We start from the raw sequence: 23,555 nt of genomic DNA on the forward strand, positions 1-23,555 counted from the left end.
TCTCCCTCTTCTCTTTCTTTCTCGTCCCCCGAAATTCTAAGCTTGCAGAAGGTATCACTCTCTTGGTGCCTAGCGTATCCTGCTTTGTCCCTAGAGCGCAGCGATGTTGTGATCCCTCTCTGCATCTCTAGTGCATCTGTGCCAAATAAATGATTGATGGGGTTTTCTTTTAAAAAGCTAAGCTTGCCCCGTAGAGTCTGTAGGGTCTCAAGCCCCATCTGTCTCAAGCTCTGCCATACTCAGTGGTGAACCCCCCCCCCCCCCCCCCCCCCCCCCCGGGTCCGAGATGTCTACCATCAGTTCACACTGCAGCCAGAGGGAAGGATAGGCATCCCTGTCGTGGGCTCATTTAGCTACAGAGGGTGTTGGAGAAAGGTGGAGAACATGACCTGAGCGGGTCAGCCTCATGTCCAGTTAGGAACCATCAGCAGCGTGTCCAGTTAGGAACCACCAGCCGCGCCCCTAGAGTCTTCCGGCCACCTGACCGGCTGCTCCGTCACTCCTTCCTGCCCACGCCCCGCCCTTTCCGCTGCCCCCACTGGAATGGATCGCTAGTGGGAAGAACATCCGGCCGAGCGCTGACGTGGGGTTCAGAGCAGCGGAAGTAGTCCATTTTACGGGGCCGTAAAGCGCGGCCGGCTGACCCGTCTTCCGGTTAGCGACAACGGCCGCGACCATCCGCACCGGCCTTCCTGGAGCACGGAGATCATCGGACACTGGCCGCATCTCATTTTTTCTCGTTGCTGCCCACCCCAGTCGGCACCACTTCCTTCGCCTTGGATCATGTTCAAGAAATTTGACGAAAAGGAAAATGTATCCAACTGCATCCAGTTGAAAACTTCAGTTATTAAGGGCATCAAGAACCAACTGATAGAGCAATTTCCAGGTATCGAGCCATGGCTTAATCAAATCATGCCGAAGAAAGATCCCGTCAAAATAGTCCGATGCCATGAGCATATGGAAATCCTTACGGTAAATGGAGAGTTACTATTTTTTAGACAAAGAAAAGGGCCTTTTTACCCAACCTTAAGATTACTTCACAAATACCCTTTCATCCTGCCACACCAGCAGGTTGATAAAGGAGCCATCAAATTTGTGCTCAGTGGCGCAAATATCATGTGCCCGGGTTTAACTTCTTCTGGCGCAAAGCTTTATCCCGCCGCGGAAGATACAATTGTTGCGGTCATGGCAGAAGGAAAACAGCACGCTCTGTGTGTCGGAGTCATGAAGATGTCTGCAGAAGATATCGAGAAAGTCAACAAAGGAATCGGCATTGAAAATATCCATTATTTAAATGATGGCCTGTGGCACATGAAGACATATAAATGAGCCTTAGAAGAAATCCACTCGTGCTAAATATGGATATTGTGTCGTATTTGTGTTTTGTGTCTGTTTGTGACAGCATGGTGACGATGCCTCTGTGGTTATGCTGAATAAATTCAACAGATGCCTCAAAAACAAAAAAACTAGGGTGCTCTTACCACAGAGGAGAAAACAGAAATTGGGGGACAAGCAGCAATCTGCTGCACTTGAATCTGGAAGGAGTGACTGCACCCTGAGACCCTGGCCAACCTTCACCACCTCTCTGGGCTTCCTCATTAGGAAGCTTGGAAGCAACTGAGAATGGGTCTGACATCCGGATGTCTACCGGGGGCTCCCCACAAGAGCAGCAACAGGAACTCCCTCCTGCCTTTTCTCCAGTCCTCCATCTCTTTCCTTCTTCTTCCTCTGCTAATGAATTAGGGGTGCCAATAACCTTGATTTCTTTGGTAGCAAAGTAGAGTTTCCAGAATGTACTAGGACCTTGCTAAAGACCAGTAACAGCTGGCATTGAGTACTTGCTGTGTACCCCGCACTGTGCTAAGGACATTGTAAGGACAGACTCACTCCCATAGCAGCCCTATGAGGGAGGTGCTATTGCCTTTTTTCACAGATGAAGCTCAGAGAGGGAACTGCTTTTCCCTAAGGTTACCTAGCTACCAGTGGCAGAGCCTGTGCTTCCAGCACCAAGGACCACTTCCCACTGAACCTGTATTAAATCCGTACTCTCTCTAGGTCTCTTTAACCTTCTCTAGAAAATTTGGGGGACTAGGGGAGGCTCCAGTGAGCTCTCCCCATCATAATATTCTCACCAGTCTGGGGCAGCCTCAGCTGAGCCCCTGGGCCTGTGGGCCTCTGACAGTGCCCACAGCCATGCCCTCCTCAGTCCAGAGGCTGACATGTGGGAGGGACAGTCCCGCCCTGGGGAGTGGACTTACCTGGCTTCTCTGCCCAGAGATCGTCAACTATGAGTTTGACACTAAGGACCTGGTGTGCCTGGGCCTGAGCAGCATCGTTGGCGTCTGGTACCTGCTGCGGAAGGTAAGTAGTTAGACCTGAGCAAAAAGGGAGGCTGGGGTGATGGGGGCACAGCGATCTGGTCTCACCCCTTCCTTTCCCCAGCACTGGATTGCCAACAATCTTTTTGGCCTGGCCTTCTCCCTTAATGGGGTGGAACTTCTGCACCTGAACAACGTCAGCACCGGTTGCATCCTGCTGGGTGGACTCTTCATCTACGACGTCTTCTGGGTGAGTCAGCAGAGACACCGAGGATTTCCAGCTTTAACCTCCTACCTCCCTATTCCTCTGTCTCTCTGGCCCAAATGGCAGTTGTCTGATAAAAGTCAGTACCCCAGAGCTGGTCCTCTTGGGGGCAATCTGTAAGATCGCACTCAGTGCCCGGGGACATTCACCCACCCTCATGGCCCTGGCAGAAGCATAACTTAATCCCACATCTCTGTAAAAAACCAAGTTGAGGCTCAGGGATGTTCAGACAAGGGCGGTAGAATGGGTCCATCAAGGTCCCTGACCTAGAGGACAGGCCGGCTGTGCTCTGGCTGCACACCAGCCCTGGGCTTCAAGACTTACCACACTCACTCTGTGAGGCCCCACTGAGGGACTGAGGTCAACCCAGCTCAAGCACACTTTCCCTGGACCCAGGTGGTCTCTTCTCCCATGGGGTGGGTTGTGCCCAGGGTTTTTATCTCTCAGAAGGGACAGAACCCTGAACAGACAGGCTACCTGGCTGGGGCAGTCACCTTTGAAGTTCTTTTTGTTGCTCAGAACCAGGATGAGTGGCCACCTTGCTCAACCTCAGATCTGCTCTGGGCCTGCCAGCCCCCTGTCCCACTCCCCATACATGTCAGGCAGCAGCACATCCAGAAGTCCAAGGACAACTGTTCTTTCCCATCTAGCCCCTCACTTCCCTTCAGACTCCTCTCTTCTTCCTCCAGGTGTTCGGTACCAACGTTATGGTGACTGTGGCCAAGTCATTTGAGGCGCCAATAAAATGTAAGTGATCAACCCCGCAGTGGGGAACACACCCTGCCCTCCCCAGTTGGCTTATGGTCCCTGTTTTGGTCAATACTTCTCCCTTATCTCCTCCTCACATACCTTTTCCTCCTCCAAGATCTCATGGGTCTCTCCAGCCTGGTTTCCTTTTCTTCATGGATTCTCTTGGCTGTGTTCATGAGTAGCTGCCTTCTGCCCAGGCCCTGACCTTGGGCTGCTTGCAGTGTAGTGGTAAATGAGCAGGAGTGGGGAACAGCCTGTTGGGGGGCAGACAGGGGCTTTCCAGAACAGGAGACCTCTGTGCTGAGAACTGAGAGCAGTATTCCCCATCTCACATCTTACACAGCCTTAGTTTTGTTCTTCAGCATAACCATTGTTCATAAGTATTTCTCCCCAAATCCCCCTTTCAGCCTCCTTCATGTTTCACTGACCATTATTGGGATTTAGACAGATCTGAGTCCAAATAGGTGTGGGGGTGAGGAGGGTAGCCCAATGATAGAGCACTTGCCAAGCATGCACAAGACCCTGGATTTAATCCCCAACACAGCTAAAAAGAAAAGGGTTGGGGGAGTCCCAACTATTGGCAGCATTAAAGAAGGGGGAAATTTGGTTATACTACAGCAAGCCCAGGTCTAGGAAATGTCAGGGGTGGGTTAATGACCCTCAGTGGAGTCACCAAGAGCCAGGGTTATTTTGGTTCACCCAACCCACCAATCTCCGTCCACTTGTCACTTGGCTCAGTCCTTCATGGTCCCTAGATGGAATGACAGTTCCTGGCATTGGCTTCTCACAGGCCACGTCCAGAGGCTCAAAGGGGAAACTGTGTCCCATCAGGGAAGGGGTCTTTCTCCTCAAATCCCCCTTTCAGCCTCCTTCATGTTTTACTGACCAATATTGGGATTTGGACAGACCCAAGTCCAAATTGGGCTTTAGAAAGGGAGATAGGAAAAGCGCGATTAGCTTGGAGTCTCAGCCCTAGACTAACCATAAATCACCCTCCAGGGTCACGAGGCTCAAAGGGGGCCAGAACCAGTCAGACAAGATAGCAAGGAAGGAGAAGATAGTATCAGGAAGGTGGTCAACATTCCCCAGGCCTGGTTTACTGTCCTCCCCAAGGCCAGGAGTCAGAGTATGACTTGGCAGCCTCCAGAACTAAGTTTATCAGGGAAGGGAGGACTGTTCTCTAAAGTAAGGACACAGATACTGGACAAACCACATGAAATTCATGCCCCACAAGCTACGATGGGTGAGCCCAGGGATGGGGGAGCCTGGCGATCCCAGCCAGGATGTCAGGAGTACCTTTCCTGGGTCGCAAAGAAGAAATGCTCATTTACCAAGGATTCAAGGGTAGCATGGGTATTTGAGAAGAGTCTACCACTTCAGCAAAGGGCTAGAAGCAGGAAAACGCATGGGACACCCTGGGAGCAAAGAACTACAGAGGCACAGAGGAAGTGCAGCTGAGTTCAGCAGGGCCGCAAGGAAGGGACTGGAAAGAGGGAGACAAGCCAGATTTGGAGAAGCCAAGATTTCCTGCCTAAGAACTTGACACTGCCCATTAAGCAGTGGACGAACCATTGTAAGGCTCTGAACAGGGAAGTGACACTTTCATATTTAGTTTCTGGTGCTTGGAATCTGATTTTCTAGATTGGGGAGATCTGTTGTCTTAAAGTTTGTTGGTTTGTTTGTTTTTGCAGTACTGGGAATCAAACCCAGAGGTGCTCTACCACTGAGCCCTTTTTATTTTTTATTTTGAGACAGGGTCTTGCTGAGTTTACCAGGCCAGCCTTGAACTTAACAATGCTCCTGCCTTAGCTTCCTAAATAGCTGGAATTATAAGCATGTACCACTGCACCTGGCCTAGATCTTGTCTTCTAGAAATGAGGCTCAAGAGCTGAATGATTAAGAGCACAGATGCTGGTCAAGCATGATAGCACCTGTAGTACCAACTATTGCAGAGGCTGAAGCGGGAAAGTCACATTAGCCCAAGAGTTCGGGGCCAGCATGAGCAACACAGCAAGACCCCATCTTCAACAACAATAGCAAAGCACACATGCTACCCGGAAGGTGGTGCTGCTTGGGAGGCTGAGGCAGGACCAGGTGCGGTGATGCTGCTTGGGAGGCTGAGGCAAGAGGATCAAAGCCAGCCTCAGCAATGGCGAGGCGCTAAGCAACTCAATGAGACCCTGTCTCTAAATAAAATACAAAAGCCCAGCGCAGTGGTACAAGCCTATAATCCCAGAGGCTCGGGAGACTGAAGCAGGAGGATTGCTAGTTCAAAGCTAACCTCAGCAACTTAGTGAGGCCCTAAGCAATTCAGTGAGACCCTGTCTCCAAATAAAATATTTAAAAAGGGCTGGGGATGTGGCTTAAGTGTTTAAGCACCCCGGGTACAATCCCCAGCACCAAAAATAAAATAAAATACAAAATAGGGCTGGCAATGTAGCTCAGTGGTCATGTCCTGGTACCAAAAAAAAACAGCACATATGCTGAAGGTCATACTAAATGGGTTCGAGTCCCATTCAACAAGGGAGACATAGACAGGGGATATCTCTGCATTTTAGCACGAGCCCCAGGGCACCTCCATGTGCATAGTGTTGCCCAGAGCTGAGTCGTGTAAACACCCCTAGACACAAAGAAAGGCAGGAATTCTGGAAACAGGATTGTCCTCTTTGGCATAGTCATACACCACATTCAAACCACCACCAGGAAGATACAAAATCGGGGACGGGTTAGAAGACATGGCATAGCAGCCAGTACTGTGGTTCAGGTTATCTAACCCTCAGTACCACCCCGTGGGAGTGCTTCCAAGTAAGAAAACTAAGGCAGCCGAGTAACCTGTGCAACAAGACAGCAGAGCCAGGCGCCGGTCCTAAAGCCCACTTGTAACCACTTCCCTGCTAACAGCTGCAGCAGGATTCTGAGTAAGGGACTTTAATCAAGGAATTTGCAGTGGCATGGCCTTTTCTCCCTTGGTACATAAAGAGTCCATAGCCCAGGTTCACACTGCTTCAGAACAAGTACCGCCATCTGTCCACACTCCTGTTGTCAGATGGAAAACCTATGGATGTCAGAACTGTGTGGTCAACAAAGGCATTAAACCCTCAGCCTAGTTGACCCCAGATTTCTCCCCACTCTAACCAGCTGTGATTCCAGATGGAGCTGTTGCCAGCAGGCCTGCGATCATCAGCCCCCTGCCCCCGAGAAACACAGATGTGTGCATTTCATACAGCAGGGGTGGGGTTGGGGAGTCTGGGTAAGCTGGGCTCCAGCCAACTCCTCCCCTCTCTCTCCCTGCAGTGGTGTTTCCCCAGGACCTGCTGGAGAAGGGCCTTGAAGCAGACAACTTTGCTATGCTGGGACTCGGAGATATCGTCATTCCAGGTGACTTCTGGGGCGTGGGCTGTGGTGCAAGGGTTCTCTAGAACAAGGAGGAGTACTGTGAAACACAGCTGTACTCTTTGGGAAAGGGAGTGAGAAAAAGGTCAGCCCAGGGTTTAATGAAGGATTCCACCTCAGCACACATTTTGGAGTATGAATCATGTGCCAAGCCCTGAGCAGAGCCCTGGGCAGACAACAGCAAGCAAAACTGTCCTTATAGAGGGCCAAACACTACAGTGCACACCTGTAATCCCAGCAACTCTGGAGGCTTAGGCAGGAGGATCACAAGTTTGAGGCCAGCTTCTGCAACTTAGCAAGGCTCTAAGCAGCCCTGTCTCAAAATAAAAAATGAGGGCTGGGGATGTGGCTCAAGCGGTAGCGTGCTCGCCTGGCATGCGTGCGGCCGGGTTCGATCCTCAGCACCACATACCAAACAAAGATCTTGTGTCCACCGAAAACTAAAAAATAAATATTAAAATTCTCTCCTCTCTCTCTCTTTAAAAAACAAAATAAAATAAAATAAAAAATGAAAAGGACTGGGGTGTGGCTCAGTGGTGGTAAAGTACCTCTCAGTTCAATCCCCAGTACAAAATAAAAAGAGAGAAATGCTATCCCCATGGAGCTCTGGTCCAGTTGATAACTCAAGAACTACCAAAATAAGACTGGGGATGAGCTCAATGGTAGAGCACTTTCCTAACATGTATAACCCCTTGGGTTCAGTCCCATTCCAGTACTGCCAAGAAAAAAGAATAAATGTACAATGAAAGACTAATACAGATTAAGATACACTCTGGGAAAAAGCCCATCCTATGACAATCTTAAAAGAACTTGACGCCTCTTGTGCATACACATTCCCAGTGTTTCCAAGGATTACAGATGTCCTAGAACTGTCAAAGTCCCCTTGCTCCGCCCTCCACCCCCCCCCACCCCACCCCCGGTTCTGAGAAGCCTCAGAGAGAGCACCTGCATGCATAGAGATGTAGGCCCCCGTGTACTTTGTTGTACAAACTAGCGTTTGAGCCCTGTCTCTCTCTACATGTGGGTGCTGGTCAGTGTTCCCATGGGATATGACATAGGGGCCTTGTCCATAGTTCCAAGCACAGACATGCATCCCTCACATCATCAGCTTGCCTCACCCTGGGGCACCAGCATTTCAAATTCCCAGGCCAGAGCCACACTCCCACTCAGGGCTGCTGAAGGCGCTGATCTCTGGAGGCAGTTTGTCTACAGACCTGGGCTGAGTGACAGCAGAGTGAGCACCAGTGGCCTTACTGGTTTCCCTAGTATCAGGCTCAGAACTGAAGAGGGTCAGAAGTTAGAAGATTGGAAGCCAGCTAAAAAGAATAACACATGGAACAAATAAAAAGCCAACTTCTTTCCCATTGTAGGAAGTAATAACAGTTCTAATAACTGAGGATGTGGTATGTAATTCTGTTTACAATTCTTTCATCTCATGACAGATATGTGAAGCAGAGGCTTGCCCTGTTTCACCAGTGAGAAAACACTTAGAAATGAAGGGACTATTAGAAATTAACATGTTTGTAAGCCAAACTTAAAAAGTCAAAGATAAGGTTTTCTCTCATATATGGAAACTAGAGAGGATAAAGAAAAAGAAAGATGGGGGTGATTGTTATGAAAAGACCTGTAGAGTAAGAGGAAGGGAACCCAGGTAGGGTGAGGGGAAATACTGGGGAACAGTATTAACCAAATTATATTGTTAAATCATGAGCATGTACAGATTCGTAACAATGAGTCTCACTGATGTCTATAATTATAATGCACCAGCTGGGCACCGTGGCGAACGCCTGTAATCCCAGCAGCACTCGAGGCTGAGGCAGGAGAATCTCAAGTTCAAAGCCAGCCTTGGCAACTTATCAAGGCCCTAAAAACTCAGCAGACGCTGTATCAGAATAAAATATAGGGCTGAGGATATAGTTCAGTTAATAGAGTGCTTGCCTTGCATGCACAAGGCCCTGGGTTTAATCCCCAGGGGGAAAAAAATATCTGTGTATACATGTGTGTACACACACACACACTCATATATATATGAATGAATGACCTGGGGATGTGGCTCAGTGGTTAAGCACCCCAGGGTTCAATCCCTGGAACCAAAAATAAAATAAAATTATAATACAACAACAACAAAAAAAAAAGTTATACCATTGGAACTGTACTTTTTCTTTTTTTAATTTTTTTTTTTTTTTCTTTTAGTTGTAGATGGACAGCATGACTTCTTGTATTTGCTTATTTTTGTATGTGGTGCTGAGGATGGAACTCAGTGCTTCACACATGCCAGGCAAGCACTCTGCCACGGAGCCACAGCCCCAGCCCCGGAACTGTACTTTTTATTTTTTAAATTATTTTTTAGTTGTTGTTGGACACAATACCTTTATTTTATTTATTTTTATGTGGCGCTGAGGATGGAACCCAGGGCTTTGCATATCCTAGGCAAGCGCTCAACCACTGAGCCACAACCTCAGCCCCCCAAAACTGTACTTTTGATAGTGATAACAATAACTATAGAATAATCATGACAGCTCCCAATTGTCAAGCACCTGCTGTGCATCGAGCACCGAGGCAGGTGCTGTCTGTCTGTCGTCTTCACTGCTCCTGGCAGCCCCATGAGGTCCATTGTACAGACAGGAAAACTGAAGTTCAGAGAGTTGGTTCCACCTGCCATGGCCATGAGGGTCTGAGGGTATGAGCTGGAACTCAAGGATTTCTGTAATTTGCAGTGCTATGAGGAGGGGTGACTGGCTCCCCCCGTAACCAGGAGAAAGCCACTCCACCAGACAGAAGAAATGCCATCCGTTGAACCATTTGGCTCACCGGAGGATGATCTGTCACAGGCACCCCCCACAGAATTCCCCAGTCCTTGTTGGTCACAGTCCTGGGTTTAAGGCAAGCAGGACATCTGCGTGTCTATCCCTCCCAAATCCATATATATCTACCAATCTTTCAGCAGCCACAATAAATGTAACTTGATCACGCCCTCACAGTCCCAGGAGAGCTTTGTTTTGAAGACCAGATGGACTGTTAGGAATGAAAGTTCCACTCTCTGTGTAAGCCCAGAGACTCAGGAGGTCAAAGCAAGAGAATTGCAAGTTCAAGGCCAACCTCAATAAATAAGCAAGGCCCTAAGCAACTTTCTGAGATGCTGTCTCAAATTAAAAAAAAAAAAAAAAAAAATTTAAACAGCTGGGCACAATAAGGCGATGGGGATAATGGAAGTATTTTGCACTAGACAGAAGGGAGTGTAGGGAGAGGAGGGGGCATGGGTGTAGGAAGGATAGTAGAATGAATGGATATTGTTACCCTATGTGCACATATGATTACATGATCTGTGTAACTCTACATCATGCACAGCCAGATGAAAGAGAAGTTATGCTCCATTTATGTATGATGTGTCAAAATGCATTCTACTGTGCTGGGGTTGTAGTTCAATGGTAGAGCATTTGCCTAGCCTATGTGAGGAACTGGGTTTGATCCTTAGCACCGCATATCAATAGATAAAGAAATAAAATAATGGGCCTGGGGATGTGGCTCAAGTGGTAGTGCGCTCACCTGGCATGCGTGAAGCACTGGGTTTGATTCTCAGCACCACATAAAAATAAAAATAAAGATATTGTGTCCTATTGGGGCTGGGGATGTGGCTCAAGCGGTAGCGCGCTCGCCTGGCATGCGGGCGGCCCGGGTTCAATCCTCAGCACCACATACAAAGATGTTGTGTCTGCCGAAAACTAAAAAATAAATATTAAAAAAAAAAAAAAAGATATTGTGTCCACCTAAAACTAAAAAATAAAATATTAAAAAAAAAAGATTCCATTGACAACTAAAAAATATTTTTTTAAAAAAATTTAAATGCATTCTGCTCTCATGTATTTATTTAGAACACATAAAGTAAATAAATAAATTTTAAATGGCTGGAGATGTAGCTTGGTGGTAAAGTACCCCTGCATTCAATCCCCAGTATTTAAAAAAAAACCCTAGCCCATAGCTCTGGACCCTCTGTTACATAGGAAACATTTGTAGAGTTCGGCCACCAGGAGGCGCAGAGTGTTGCCTCTGTTCAGAAAGCAGCATTGGTCTCTGTCCACCACCTTCCTCCTCACAGAGGCTTCACTGTGGAATGACTTATTTCTCTCTTTCATTTCTTTATTCATGGGTACTAGAGATTGAAGCCTTGGGGGCTTAACCACTGAATAATATCCCCAGCCCTTTTTATTTTTTATTTTGAGACAGGGTCTCACTAAGTTGCAGAGGCTGGCCTTGAACTTTTGATTCTCCTACCTCAGCCTCCCAAGCCACTGGAATGGCATGAGTCCCACACCCAGCTCATTTCCCTCTTCTGAAGTAATCCTGTGGGAGTGTGGGTGTAGCTCAGTGGTAGAGCACTTGCCTAGCACGCACAAAGCCCAGGGTTCAATCTCCAGCACTGCAAAATGCACACACAGTCATTTGTTGTCACTTGGTGCTTCTGATTATCTTGAGAACTTACCCTTAGCTAAATGAGACTCAGCCTCTGCCCTGTATGATCCTGAAGACCAGTGAAAGAGACAGACACACACATGCTGCGGTGTGTGTGAGTGTAATGACTGGAGCAGCTGACCATGTCTCAGGGACTTAGCGGCCTCTGGGTGGGAGTGTGGTTTTGAACAGTGAGTAGGAATGCGGAGGGTGGGCAGAACTGCCCTCCTCTCCTGAGCTCTGCAGAGCCTCCTGATTGTCAGCTTCCTGCTCCCCTCTCCCACTTCCTGCCAGGCAGCTGCACAGGAGTCTTTTTCAAAATCTGTTTTAGATTTTCTCCTCCCTAGAACTCTTTTAATGTGTCTCCTGCTCAGGGTGTAGACCTAGCTCATCCCCATAGAGCCTGGTGCCTTGCACGGCTGGCCCAAGCCTGCATCTGCTGCCAGCCTTACTGGCCCTCCAGTCCCTACCCACTCCCCTGCCAAGCCCTCTTTCCTGGGGTCTTCACACACACAATCTCCTCTCCTGATGGGTCATTTCCAAGAAGCCCTCCTTTAATCCCCCTCTTCTACCAGCAGGCTGGGTTCATCACAGCACATCTCCCCGTGACACAGGAAGCACCCCTTCACAGTTAGAAGCCTCACTAACTTTTATCACTATTTGAAGTATGTCACAGCATGTCTCCCCTCTGCTCCTTTGGCTGAACTCTGAGAGCTTAGCCATTGTGCCTGGTGCTTAATAGGTGGTCAGTAAACATTGGGACAAGAGACCCAGTGTGACATAGTGTGGTGCTGAGATGCTCAGTCATTGTAGTCCCGGGCCAAAGCAAAATCCCAGGACTTGACTTATTGTTCTAGGTTGAAAAATGGAATTTCCACTGGCACTTGCAGCATCAGCCACTCATTTGACCCCCAGTAATTGCTCCATGACTGGGAATTTCAGGTTGGGGACCAAGCCCAGTCTCCTGTTAGCTCGCAGCCTCCACCCATGCTCCCCTCTAACTCTGGCTGTCTCCCGCAGGGATCTTCATCGCCTTGCTGCTGCGTTTTGACATCAGGTAAGCGCGGGAGGGCCTGCTGTGCACTAGGGTTCTCCCAGGATTCTCCAGCGGCTTTCCAGAGCCCTGAGGAGGGACCTGAGGGGACCTGAGGGGACCAGACCCTCCACCCCCACAGCAGCCAGAGCAGTTCCGATTTCATCTACATTCTAAAGTTGTAAGCATGCCAAGAGCCCAAGGCCAAAAGTTTTTTGTTCGGTTTGCTTTGGTTTTAAGTTGAGAATCATAAGCCACGAGACCTAAAAAAGTCCTGGTGGTACTTGTAGTGCTTTCTTACCGTGTGCCCTTGGCAAGTGGCCTGACTTTTATGAGCCTCAGGTTTCTTATCCTTAAGTGAGTGAAAAACAAGAGTATCTACCTTAAAATTACCCTGATAATGGAGAGGGGAGTGCTAGGCACAGGATGACCTCGGTGGCTCTGGGGGAGGTCAGCTATGGTCATCATCATTGTCCTCAGCTTCATTTATCAGCCTGGGGTCAGGTCATCATGTCCCAGCTGCTGAAGGTGTTCCCTGCCCTCTGCTTACTGAGATTCTTTTCTGTGTAAGGTAGAAAGTGAACACATGGGCTAGGCTCAGTGATGCCGCCTGTAATTCCAGCAACTCGGGAAGCCAAGGCAAGAGGATTGCAAGTTCAGGGCCCACCTCATCAACGTAGACCCTTCCTCAACATAAAAATGGCTGGGGATGTAGCTCAGTGGTAGAGCGCCCTTGGGTTCCATTCCTAGTATCAAGGGGAAAAAGAAAAATAAAACACAAGAGAAAAGGGGCAACCTGGGTCACCACCTAAAACAAAAGGTCACGTTGGAGCAAAATCACCTGGGTAGCTGGGCCTCCTGCCAGCAGTAGGTGCATGTGACTATGCCGTCATTTTATGCTCAATCCTCCCAGCTAGGGCCTATGTGTATGCACTCAATTTTGAGGTAGCTTGTGAATTTTTCATCTCCTCACACCTAGTAACTGCAAAAACAGTACTAGTGTTGACAGTAGTAATGGCAATTTCAATGCCAGCATCATTGAAATTCTATTCAGAGGCCAGGTGCAATGGGACACGCCTATAATCCTAAAGCTCGGGAGGCTGAGGCAGGAGAATTGTGAGTTCAAAGCCAGCCTCAGCAACTTAGTGATGCCCTAAGCAACGCGGTGAGACCCTGTCTTTAATTAAAATATAAAAATGGGCTGGGGATGTGGCTCAGTGGTTGAGTGCCCTGGGTTCAATCCTTGATACTAAAAGAAAGAAAATTTAGTTTGAGTGGGCCTCTGAAACACACAGGCTGACAGCCTACCTTTGAAGGGCTCTGGCCAGGTGGTAAGTAGAAGTGCATCTGGACCAGCCAGTTCTATTCCTGGCTGTTCTGAGTTAAGACAAAGAGAAACCCACAGAAGTCCCTTGGCTCATTTGCTGCAGACACATTCAGCTGCCAACACCCTCAAAGGCAGAATTCCTTCCCACCATGAGCCCTCAGGGTAAGCAAGCCCCTCAGAGTGGTTCCAGAATCAGTGCGGTGTTCCCAAAGGGAGTCACTTGTACCCCATCGCTCATAACAGGATCGTGTCAGTGTACTTGTAGCTCAAGACTTTAGAAGCAACCAGGGCAAGGAAAGGGGAGTCAGAAGTATCCATTCGTTCCACAGATGTTAACCTGAGCCTCTAGTACTTGGCACTGTTCCAGGAGCTGAGGACACACAGAGGTTATGTAGCTGGCATTGTAAAGGGAAGTCAGGTAATGGCAATGCCAGGTTGAATATGACTCGTGTGTTCTGAAGGGAACCTTGGATGAATCACCTCCAGGAAGCCACTGGCGTGCAGCCAGCATCTGTTTAGCACCCACAAAAAGGTTGCTGAACCGTAGCATCCACTGCACTGAAAAGCAATAACTTGCCTGTGAAGTTTGTCTTATTATTTCTCAAAGCTTGAACTCGGGATGGGGATGTAGTTTGGTGGGAGAGTGGCTGCCTAGCATGAGTGTGACCCTTGGCTTAATCCCCAGCACTACCTACCCCCCAAAATTAAAAGGATCCACTTGTATCAGATTCACCTGGGTTGTTTTCAAAATGTAGATCCCATGGCCTCGCCCTAAGCTCATCAGATCACCCTCCCTGCTGGGTGTAGCAGCAGACCCCTGTAATCCCAGCAGCTGAGGGGGCTATGGGCACGAGGACTGTAAGTTCAAGACCAGCCTCCACAATTTAGCCAGACCCTGTCTCAAAATTTTAAAAGGACTAGGGATGCAGCTGGGGTTGTAGCTCAGTGGTAGCGCACTTGCCTGGCATGAGTGAGGTGCTGGGTTCGATTCTCAGCACACATATAAATAAATAAAAAATAAAGATCTGTCAACAACAACCAAAAAAAAAAAAAGGACTAGGGATGTAGCTCAGTGATAAGGCACCCCGGGTTAAATCCTAGTACCCAAAAAAAGGTCACCCTCCCTGGGGACTGGATCTAGAGCCCTACTTTTTTTTCCCCTTTCTTCCTTCCCAGCTTTCTAGATGATTTTTTATGCTGACTAAACTTACAGCCACTGTTCAGAGTTCTTGTATTTGATATTTACAACACCAAGGAGACAGGCTCTTGGTTTTCCTATTTTGCAGATAAGTAAACTGAGATTGAAAGAAAGAAAGTGACTTGTTCAAAGATACGAAGCTGGGGGCAGTAGTGAGTGCAGCGCGGAGCTTTGCCAGCCCCACAACTTACAGGGTCTCCCCCAGCTCCCTCCTTGGAAGGGATACTGCCACTCCAGTTCCTGCACTAACTCCCTCTTTCTTCCCATGCCTTCCTGGAAGCTTGAAGAAGAACACCCATACCTACTTCTACACCAGCTTCGCAGCCTACATCTTCGGCCTGGGCCTCACCATCTTCATCATGCACATCTTCAAGCACGCCCAGGTGAGCAAGACTTACAGAGGGCTTATCTGTCACAGGTACAGGCGGTCCAGAGGCAGGTACTGCCAGTGGTATCAGCAATCCCGTTTGTGATTCTCTTGACCTTTCACTGATGGTTGCAAGGTAGCTGCCATGCTCCAGGCAACACTCACGCTCCAGGGGCAAGGAAGAAGAGAAGGCCTAGCAGTCATACTGCCCACATTGTCAGGAGCGCAGGAACTTTCCCACAGCCCACAACTTTCTGCTCACTTCTCAAAGGCCTTTAGATCAGTATCACATGGCCACCCTGGGAGCAGGAGCATGTGGGAAGAAGACTGTGCTTCTGAAGCTCTGTAGTGGAGGCAGACGGAGAAGGACAGGATTGGGTGGGTGTTGGGTGTCCATTCTGGTGTCCACACAGATGAGATGTAAGGTGCTGAGGCTTCCCCTCCATCTCCTCCCCGAGTTAGCCAAGGCTCTTCGTCCTCCTTCTACCAGAGTGAAGCAGCATAGCATGAGGACTGGGAAGGAAACAGAATATGTGATTGCCTCCTCTCTGTTGGCAACAGGAGGAGCTCGTATTTGTTTGGCATCCCACGTGCAGGCTCTGAGCTCATGAGGGTCCCCTAAGAACAGATGAGAAACTAGAGCTCAGGTACCGCACTGAGTATGTGTGTAGTGGAGCCAGGATTCAAGCCTGGATCGACTTGCATGCCCAGGCTCTGCCCTGGCAGTAGGAAAGGCTGTGCGCAACAGGCTAAGGGAGCTCTGCTGGGAATCCAGACAGTCGACTCTGAGACTGTGGGCAGGTTGGCTGTTATGCTTGGTTTTCCTCATTCATTCATAAAACCAGAAAAGATAGAAAAATAGCCACCTTGGGGTGGTTTGAAGATGAGTTAATATAATTGAACTCCCTAGAGACACATCACAATAGTCTCCCCTCACCCTCCTACAGACTTCTGCTGTGGTTTCACTTACCCGGAGCTCAAAAACATTAAATGAAAAATTATAAAAATAACTTATAATAATAAGTTTTAAATTGCATCCAGTTCTGAGTATCATGATGAAATCTCTCACCATCCCATAAGAACCATCCCTTTTTCAAGGGATGTATGCACACTGTATGCACCACCCACCCATTAGTCACTAGCCATCGGGGGTTACAGACAGGGTTCAGTGTTACCACGCTTTCAGGCATTCACAATGGGGCATAGGGGTGGGTACTACTGTACTAGTGTTGCCTTTCCTTTTCCCCCTCCCCATGACTCAGACACAGAAAAACTGCCTTTGAATTACTACAGAAGCTTTTTATTGATCACTGTCAGGCACTCTGCTAAACCCTTAAAGAAGTCCCTTAGCCCATAGGTGGAGATACCAAGAACCCTTGCAGAACCACCTTGCACTCAGTTCTGCTCCAGATGGCCTCAGGGGCCAACTTAGAATGACATGCACTTGGCAAGGGGATCACAGAGTGAGTAGATCTGGGTTGGGTGACTAGTTCAAAGGCCTTTTGGAGGTCTCTGCTCTAGTTCCTAGCCTCAGAACTATTCCCTTGGCAGCCACCAGGTGGCAGGCTTGCCTTCTGGCTGTCTTAACTGAAAGAAGGATCCATTCCAAGCTCTCACACATGTAGGGAGCAGGAGTAAGAGATGATTCTCTCCTTTGTGGGGAAATTGCAACCCTAGGAGGAAGGGAGACTTCCCCAAGTCACACAGCAAGTTGAGCTGGGCCCCTACAAAGCCCTAGACTCTGGTCCCTGGTCCCTGGCCCCAGACCTGTGCTATACTCCAGCTGCTGCTCAGCCCTTCTGCCCAATCATCCAAGTAGGCATCACCCTTAAAATGCTTCTTGAGAAGGGCATCAAGGACACCAGGAAAACCTGTTCCATGAAATCTCCCCTCTCTAAGACACAGGTAGTCCTGGTGCCAGCATTACTCTAGCAAGCAATTGGTGTCCTCTGTGAGAAGTTCAGCTTATCCTCTTTCAGAATCTTGCTTCAAGCCAGAAAGCCAGCAGCCTCCTCAGGAAGGCCTGTGGATATGTTTGAGTCTAATGTCATTGCGCAGAGGGAGAGACAAGCCCGGAAAAGGAAGCAGTTTAGCCATGGTGACATAGCAAAGCCAGTGGAAAGCCAGGAGCCTGCCCTAGCTCATTGCCCTGAGCTTTACAGCCCATCTTCTCCTTGGCACTGACTGGTGAAGTTCCCTGAGTCCTTGAGAGGAAAATAAATAGTACAGACTGTATCCCTCTGATAATAGTGAACCTACTGCTTCCCAAAGGAGCCCTTCCCATTGGCCCCTGAAACCTCTCAGTGACTGCCAGTTCCCAGGTGAAGCTGCCTGCAAGGGAAGAGCCAACTTTCTACCTCCTTGCCCTAGAAACCCTCTCTGCCCAGTCTGGCTTTGGTAAATAGAACGCACTGGTCTTAGAGGCAGAGGAACCTAGGTCCAAATCCTGGCCAACTGTGATTTTTTTTTTTTTTAACGTTTTTTAGTTGTAAATGGATTATTTATTTATTTATTTATTTATATGCAGTGCTGAGGATTGAACCCAGGGCCTCACACATGCCAGGCAAGTGCTTTACCACTGAGCCACAACCCCAGCCCCCAACTGTGATTTTGAATGGGTCCTTCAATTAGTCTTGCTAATTGCTGAGGCTGGCTTTGAACTCAAAATCCTCCTGCCTCAGCCTCCTGAGCTACTGGGATTACAGGTGTGTGCTGCTGCGCCAGCATAAATCTTTCTCTGTGTATCACTTGGCTGCTTCTTACAGTCGTATGATTTATTTGTTTGTTTGTTTGTTTGTTTAAGTTGTAGATGGACACAATACCTTTATTCTGTTTTTATGTAGTTCTCAGGATGGAACCCAGTGCCTCACACATGCGAGGCAAGCGCTCTCCCACTGAGCTACAGCCCCAGCTCTTCTTACAGATTTTAATGTGGACCTTTGTCATTTTGTTATTGTTTTGTTTTGGTTTTTGTTTATTACCCTTGGCTCGAAATCTAGTACACAGCAAAGATCTAATGCCAGTGGAAGAAGCACAGCTGTCCAGAGTCAAATCCAAGCTAACACATCTATATGACCTTTGGGCAGGTCATTTCCTCCTGAGCTTCAGTAACATCATCTGTAAAAACCAGATCCTAAGACTTAGGGTGTTAATAGATTCAAGGATAATCTCCATAAGATGTAGTTCACAGCCCACCTGGGCAGGTGCCAAGAAATGATCTGAAGATCTGACTGGAGAGTGCAAAGGGAAAAGAGAGTCCTGTGTTCCCTGACTGCTGGCTGCTCTGCACCAAGGATGGTATCTCCGAGACACCCTAACTTCATGAACACCCATGAAGAAGCCGGTCACTAGTATTTATCAGGCCCTGATTGGCTGATTGGTACGCAGCAGTGAACAAGACAGCTGGGCCCACACTGACCCAGGCCACAGTCCCTCAGGGGAGGGAGACACCAGTCAGCAAGGGCTCAGGACCATAGATTGACCAGTAAATGCCCTAAGAGTGAGAGTTAGAGGGCTCTGGGAGCCTGCATTAAGGAGACCTGTTGCCTTGTGAGTGCACGCTCCCCGGGGAGGAGAGGTACTATCAGCTGAGGGCTGAAGGAAGAAGAACCTGGACAAAGGCGGAAACAACCTCCAAGCCGCAGAGACAGTACACACAAAGGTCCTGGGACTGGCCAGAGCAGGCAGGGTCAAGTGAGGGTAGAAAAGGAAGCAAGAGCCGCATTTCCTGGGGCCTTCACACCTGGCCAGCACTGGGGAAGGGTGAACTGTGGATCCATGTCTACCTTTCAGGTGCTGCAGGGGAAAGGCCAGCATGCCTGGGCTCTGGAGATGGGCTGAGACATGCCAGGGAGGTCAGCTGAGGGCCTTCACTGGGCATGGGGATGCCCTGAGGGGCTCTTAGCATACTTGTCCTTTCTCTTCACCCAGCTTTACCAGGAGTCTCAGCACAGACTTTTGGGGCCAGATTGCCTGGGGGTAAATCCTGGGGAGCCAGTGACCGCTGGGTCACCTTCATACAAGCTGCAGCAAACTCCGAAAGCATAGCAGCTATGTCATCATCGTCCCCATTACAGACGCATCCCCCAGAGCATTTGCTGCAATTCGAGCCACCTACCCTAAGCCTGGGCAGCAAGGCCTCTGAGAATGAGAGTGCCCAGGCAGCTGCAGTTTGGAATCTAGTGTCTGAGTGGTTCACTCTGCCAGCCAGACTCCCGAGACCCCTTGAAGCCCTGCATCCTTGAGTGTCTGTGTTTGCTGCAGTCCCTCCAAGTGAGGATCAGCTCTGGTCTAGGAGTCTAGGAACCCTGGGTTCAGGTCCAACCACTGCCTTGCTCTACAAGCCTGGGAGAACTGTCCCACAGTTAAGCCCAGGAGAGGGTTGGGGTGCGGGGCATGGCCCTGAGCAGGTGCCCTGCCCAGCACTGCCTGACCAGCCTCTCTCTCACAGCCTGCTCTCCTGTACCTGGTACCTGCCTGCATTGGCTTTCCCGTCCTGGTGGCGCTGGCCAAAGGAGAAGTGACAGAAATGTTCAGGTAAGGCTGGATGGGGCAGACATTCACTTGGACCCAGGTGCACCTTCGGGTGGCTAAGGGGGTGGCGGTACCCATCTCCAGGGACCACTGTTCCCTCTCCACCTGCTCCACTCTCATTGTCTTCCAGCACCTGAGCTATGGCTGTGGACACCAGTGGAAGCCTTTGCCTGGGCCAGGAGCCTAGGAGGGTGAGGCCTCGTGGCCTCATGGCAACTGGTCTTAAGAAGGGAACACTAGTGTTGGTTTCTCCCCAACCACAGCCCAGAGTCCCGGGTTCTCAGTCTGGCTTTGCCATCAGATGACTTGAAGCGAGTCTTTCTCCTCCCCCAGCATCAGTTTTCACACGTGAGCAGTGAGACGGGATGTGTGGGAGAAAGTACCCTCTGTTCAGAATCGCGTGTTGGTCCCTGTTAGCCGCCTCTGTGGCCTTCACTGCACAGCTCACTGCTCGCTCCCCATCTCAGCCTGTCTCACTCACATACCCCTTCCCCAGGGCCACATCCACATTTGCCACACCTCATGCACAGCCCCACCCCCTACCCCAAGGCCTGCGTGACTCCAGCAGGTTTCTGCTCCCTAGCACCACCGACCCCACCTGCCAGGGACCTAGAAATAGCTGCCAGCTGCGATTAAGCTGCCCACTCGGGGGCTTCCACCCAGCTCCACCTGCCTGGTCTCCAAGTTGCCCCTCAAGCGCCTGCCAGGGCCTCCTGTGCACCTGGCTGCCCGCAGGGCAGCCTGTGACTCACCCCTCCCCCGTACCTGCCTCTGCCCTCCCTGTCCTGCCTGGAATCCCAGCTCCCAGCCTGCGTTCGTATCCTCCTGGCCTGGCAAAGCCCTGTGATCTCTGAGGCAAGTTGGGTGGGGAAATGAACTTGAGGACAGATTTGGGGAACCTTTGGGATGAGGCATGGCACCTGATCCCCGAGTTCAGCACCTCACTCATCCAGCTTCAGGCCCTACCACCCCACCCCCTGGGGTCACCTCCCTAGCTCAGTCCTGTTAGGCTCTCAGCAGCCAGAACTCTGCCCAGCCAGGTCAGGAGGTACCTCCCTTTGTGTTCCTCAGTGCTCTGGTGTCCAGGCAGCCTGCCCCGCCTCTGCCCCCGCTCACCCAGGAGGTCCTTGGGGAAAGGTGAAAGACAGGGGGTCTTTCTCTCTCTCCATCCTGTCCTCTCCTCTCCTCTTCTCTTCTTTTTCTTTTTTCTGTGGTGCTGGGGGTTGAACCCAGGGCCCTGCGCTGCTAGACTTTCCGCTGAGCCACACCCCAGCCCTGCTCTCTTTTTATGTCCTTTCCACTCTCCCCCTGACTTTGCACTTTTTGCTTTATTTTTTTCTTTTATTATTATTATTATTGTTCTTTTTTCCCCCCCGTGTGTGTGGCGGTGGTCATACTGGGGATCACTCAGGCTGTTTCACCACCAAGCTACATTCCCAGTCCTTTGAGACAGGGTCTTGCTAAATAGCTGAGGCTGGCCTCAAACTTGGCAATCCCCCTGCCCCAGCATCCCAAGTAGCTGGGATTATAGCATGGGCCATGTCACCTGGCTCGTTTATTTTTAAATTGTTTCAAAATTTGGTTTAAACATGGTTCAGAATTCCATGGCTATGAGAGGGAGAACATCCTCCTGCCCCAGCCACCAGAGGCCAGCTCTCGCGTACATTCAGAAACACCTGTGATCTGAGATGCAAATATGTCTCGATTATGGTGGCATTCTGCGTCTTGATTTTTTTGCACGTGTGTTTTTGTGGTTTCCTGGTGCTGGGGGTCAAGCCTCACACATGCTAAGCACACCCAGCGACACTGCCAGCCTTGGTTTTTATCTGAGAGAGACCTCGGCAGCAGCACATGGCACAACCAGGGCATTCTTGCTCTTCTGCTCAGCTGCGTGAGCACCTGTCCTTGTAGAGGTACGCCTGTCCTTGGTCTCCAAGTAAAACTGGCCTCTTTTCACAAAGTCTGAAAGTGCAGAGCAGATAAAAATAAAATGGTTGTGCTCCTTGCCCCTTGGAAACGCAGTCTGTCTCCCTGAGCTTTCCCTCTCCATCTCTTGTTCTCTCTCTCTCTCTGTCTCTGTCTCTTCACACAGCTACGAGTCCTCTGCGGAAATCCTGCCTCATACCCCGAGGCTCACCCACTTCCCCACGGTCTCGGGCTCCCCTGCCAGCCTGGCCGACTCCATGCAGCAGAAGCTAGCTGGCTCTCGTCGCCGGCGCCCGCAGAATCCCAGCGCCATGTAATGCCCAGCGGGTGCCCACCTGCCCGCTCCCCCCACTGCCCCAGCCCAAGGTAGGGCACACACTCTAGCTCTCCACGGCCACCAGCACTCTGCACACCCAGCCCTTTGGGGAGCAGGGAGCCCCAGAACTTTGGAGTTCACCAATATTATGGGGCTCATGTGAGAGGGTGCACATGAGTGACCCTTGTCAGATAGTGGTGGATGCTGTGACCACTCACTGTGTGCACAACCCGAGCCACGATGCTGCTGCTTTCAGAACCTTTCTTTCTTCATCTGTAAGTGGGCACATTCCTGCCTCACAAGGCTAATCTGGTGAGGAAACATGTATTGTCCTTGGCATGTACACAGTTGCTCAATAAGTGAAGTCCACAGTAAGAGTTAAGCCAAGGTGTCCATCTTCAAGAACAGTCTCCACCACTCACACCCCTGAGGCTGAGCTGTTGGGCTCCTGCCATGCGTCCTGAGAGGCAGCCCATCTCCCATCGGCTCAAGTTGGCTGTCTTTCCCCACACACACACTCTTTAGCAGGAGGTTCAGGAAGCTTAAAGATGATCCATCTAAGCTCATGCCCAACCTCTCCTACTTGCTGCTGTTCTTGCTGCCTCTTGGCACCACGAGGGTACAGAGAAGGCAGAGTCTGGGGAGGGCACCTTGGGGCTGGGGCCAGGTACTGGCAGATACTGGGCAGTGATACAGAGCTGATGATCCTTACGTGCCCAGGGGCTTCCTGGGATGGCAGGGGGGGGGGGGCAGCAAAGTTCTGTCTCCGCCTCCGCTGAATGTGTTTTTATTGTCTTGTTTTCTAATCAGTTATGAGGAGTCAAATCCTAAGGATCCAGCAGCAGTGACAGAATCCAAAGAGGCCACAGAGGCATCAGCATCGAAGGGACTAGAGAAGAAGGAGAAATGATGCAACTGGTACCCGACCCCGTCAGGGCCAGACCAGCCAGGGAGATGGGCTGACAGGCGTGCATGGGAGAGGGTTCAGGACACTGCTCCAGGGACTGGGACGGGGGCAGCAGGATCCCTCCAGCTAGGTCTCTGTGGCCTCTGTTTCCCTCTCCCCCCTTCTCTGGCCCTCCTCTGCTCTCCTCATCCCCTGCAGGCAAAGGAAACCAACCCCCAGCTTCCTCCCTCCCCCGGAACCAGGTGGGAAAACTGGGTGTGATTTTTAGATTTTTGTATTGTGGACTGACTTTGCCTTACATTAAAAACTCATCCCATGGCCAGGGTGGACGCTGTGCTTCTGTAAGGGTCCTCTGCACATGCACCCAGTGCCTTGTCCTGGGTTTACTAAGTCTCATCTGCCCACCCAGAAACTTCTGCAAGCGCTCTTCTGAGTGCCCGCTCCGGTGCTGGGTCAGTTTAGCACCCCAAGAACACCCTGTGGCCAGCAGGGGGGGCCATAAGCCCTCCTGAGCCACAGGTTTTCCTCATCACCTGCTTCTGGATACTTGGGGCAATAAGGGTGCTGGGCAGTCACTCACCTTGGTGAATGGTAGGGAAAGAACCAGAGGCCAACCTGACTCGGCAAGGGGACCAATAGTTATAAAGCCAGCCTGCCAGCTCCCGTGGCCCCAACGTCCATATGACTTCAGCTGGTGACCCACACTCTAGGCTGCCGTGGAGTTCAAGGCCCCATCTCTCCCATTCTGCCCATTCTGGGTTCTTCCCAAAAAA

At 50.1% G+C, this 23,555-nt stretch overlaps 2 protein-coding genes across 3 annotated transcripts in view; both read left to right on the forward strand.

Annotated features, from left to right (window-relative positions):
• Hm13 (histocompatibility minor 13) overlaps nt 1–23,102 on the forward strand; it is a 44,262-nt gene extending 21,160 nt beyond the window's left edge. The window contains exons 5-13 of one of the 2 annotated variants that reach the window (XM_027945183.2): nt 2,276–2,361; nt 2,443–2,568; nt 3,273–3,330; nt 6,628–6,711; nt 12,196–12,232; nt 15,014–15,116; nt 19,551–19,636; nt 21,726–21,872; nt 22,686–23,102. In XM_027945183.2, the coding sequence (XP_027800984.2) occupies nt 2,276–2,361; nt 2,443–2,568; nt 3,273–3,330; nt 6,628–6,711; nt 12,196–12,232; nt 15,014–15,116; nt 19,551–19,636; nt 21,726–21,872; nt 22,686–22,785 (827 nt within the window). In that variant the 3' untranslated portion in view covers nt 22,786–23,102. The remainder of the gene's footprint in view (nt 1–2,275; nt 2,362–2,442; nt 2,569–3,272; nt 3,331–6,627; nt 6,712–12,195; nt 12,233–15,013; nt 15,117–19,550; nt 19,637–21,725; nt 21,873–22,685) is intronic. The other variant, XM_027945182.2, reaches the window with a different exon arrangement.
• Nucleotides 296–2,269, forward strand: Mcts2 (MCTS family member 2). Its single transcript, XM_027945184.2, has one exon. It carries the CDS (start codon nt 784–786, stop codon nt 1,327–1,329), a length of 546 nt encoding a protein of 181 aa, XP_027800985.1. The 5' UTR covers nt 296–783; the 3' UTR covers nt 1,330–2,269.
• Nucleotides 23,103–23,555: the final 453 nt, after the last annotated feature.

The sequence above is a fragment of the Marmota flaviventris genome, chromosome 2, assembly GCF_047511675.1.
Source record: "Marmota flaviventris isolate mMarFla1 chromosome 2, mMarFla1.hap1, whole genome shotgun sequence".
Lineage (NCBI taxonomy): Eukaryota > Metazoa > Chordata > Mammalia > Rodentia > Sciuridae > Marmota > Marmota flaviventris.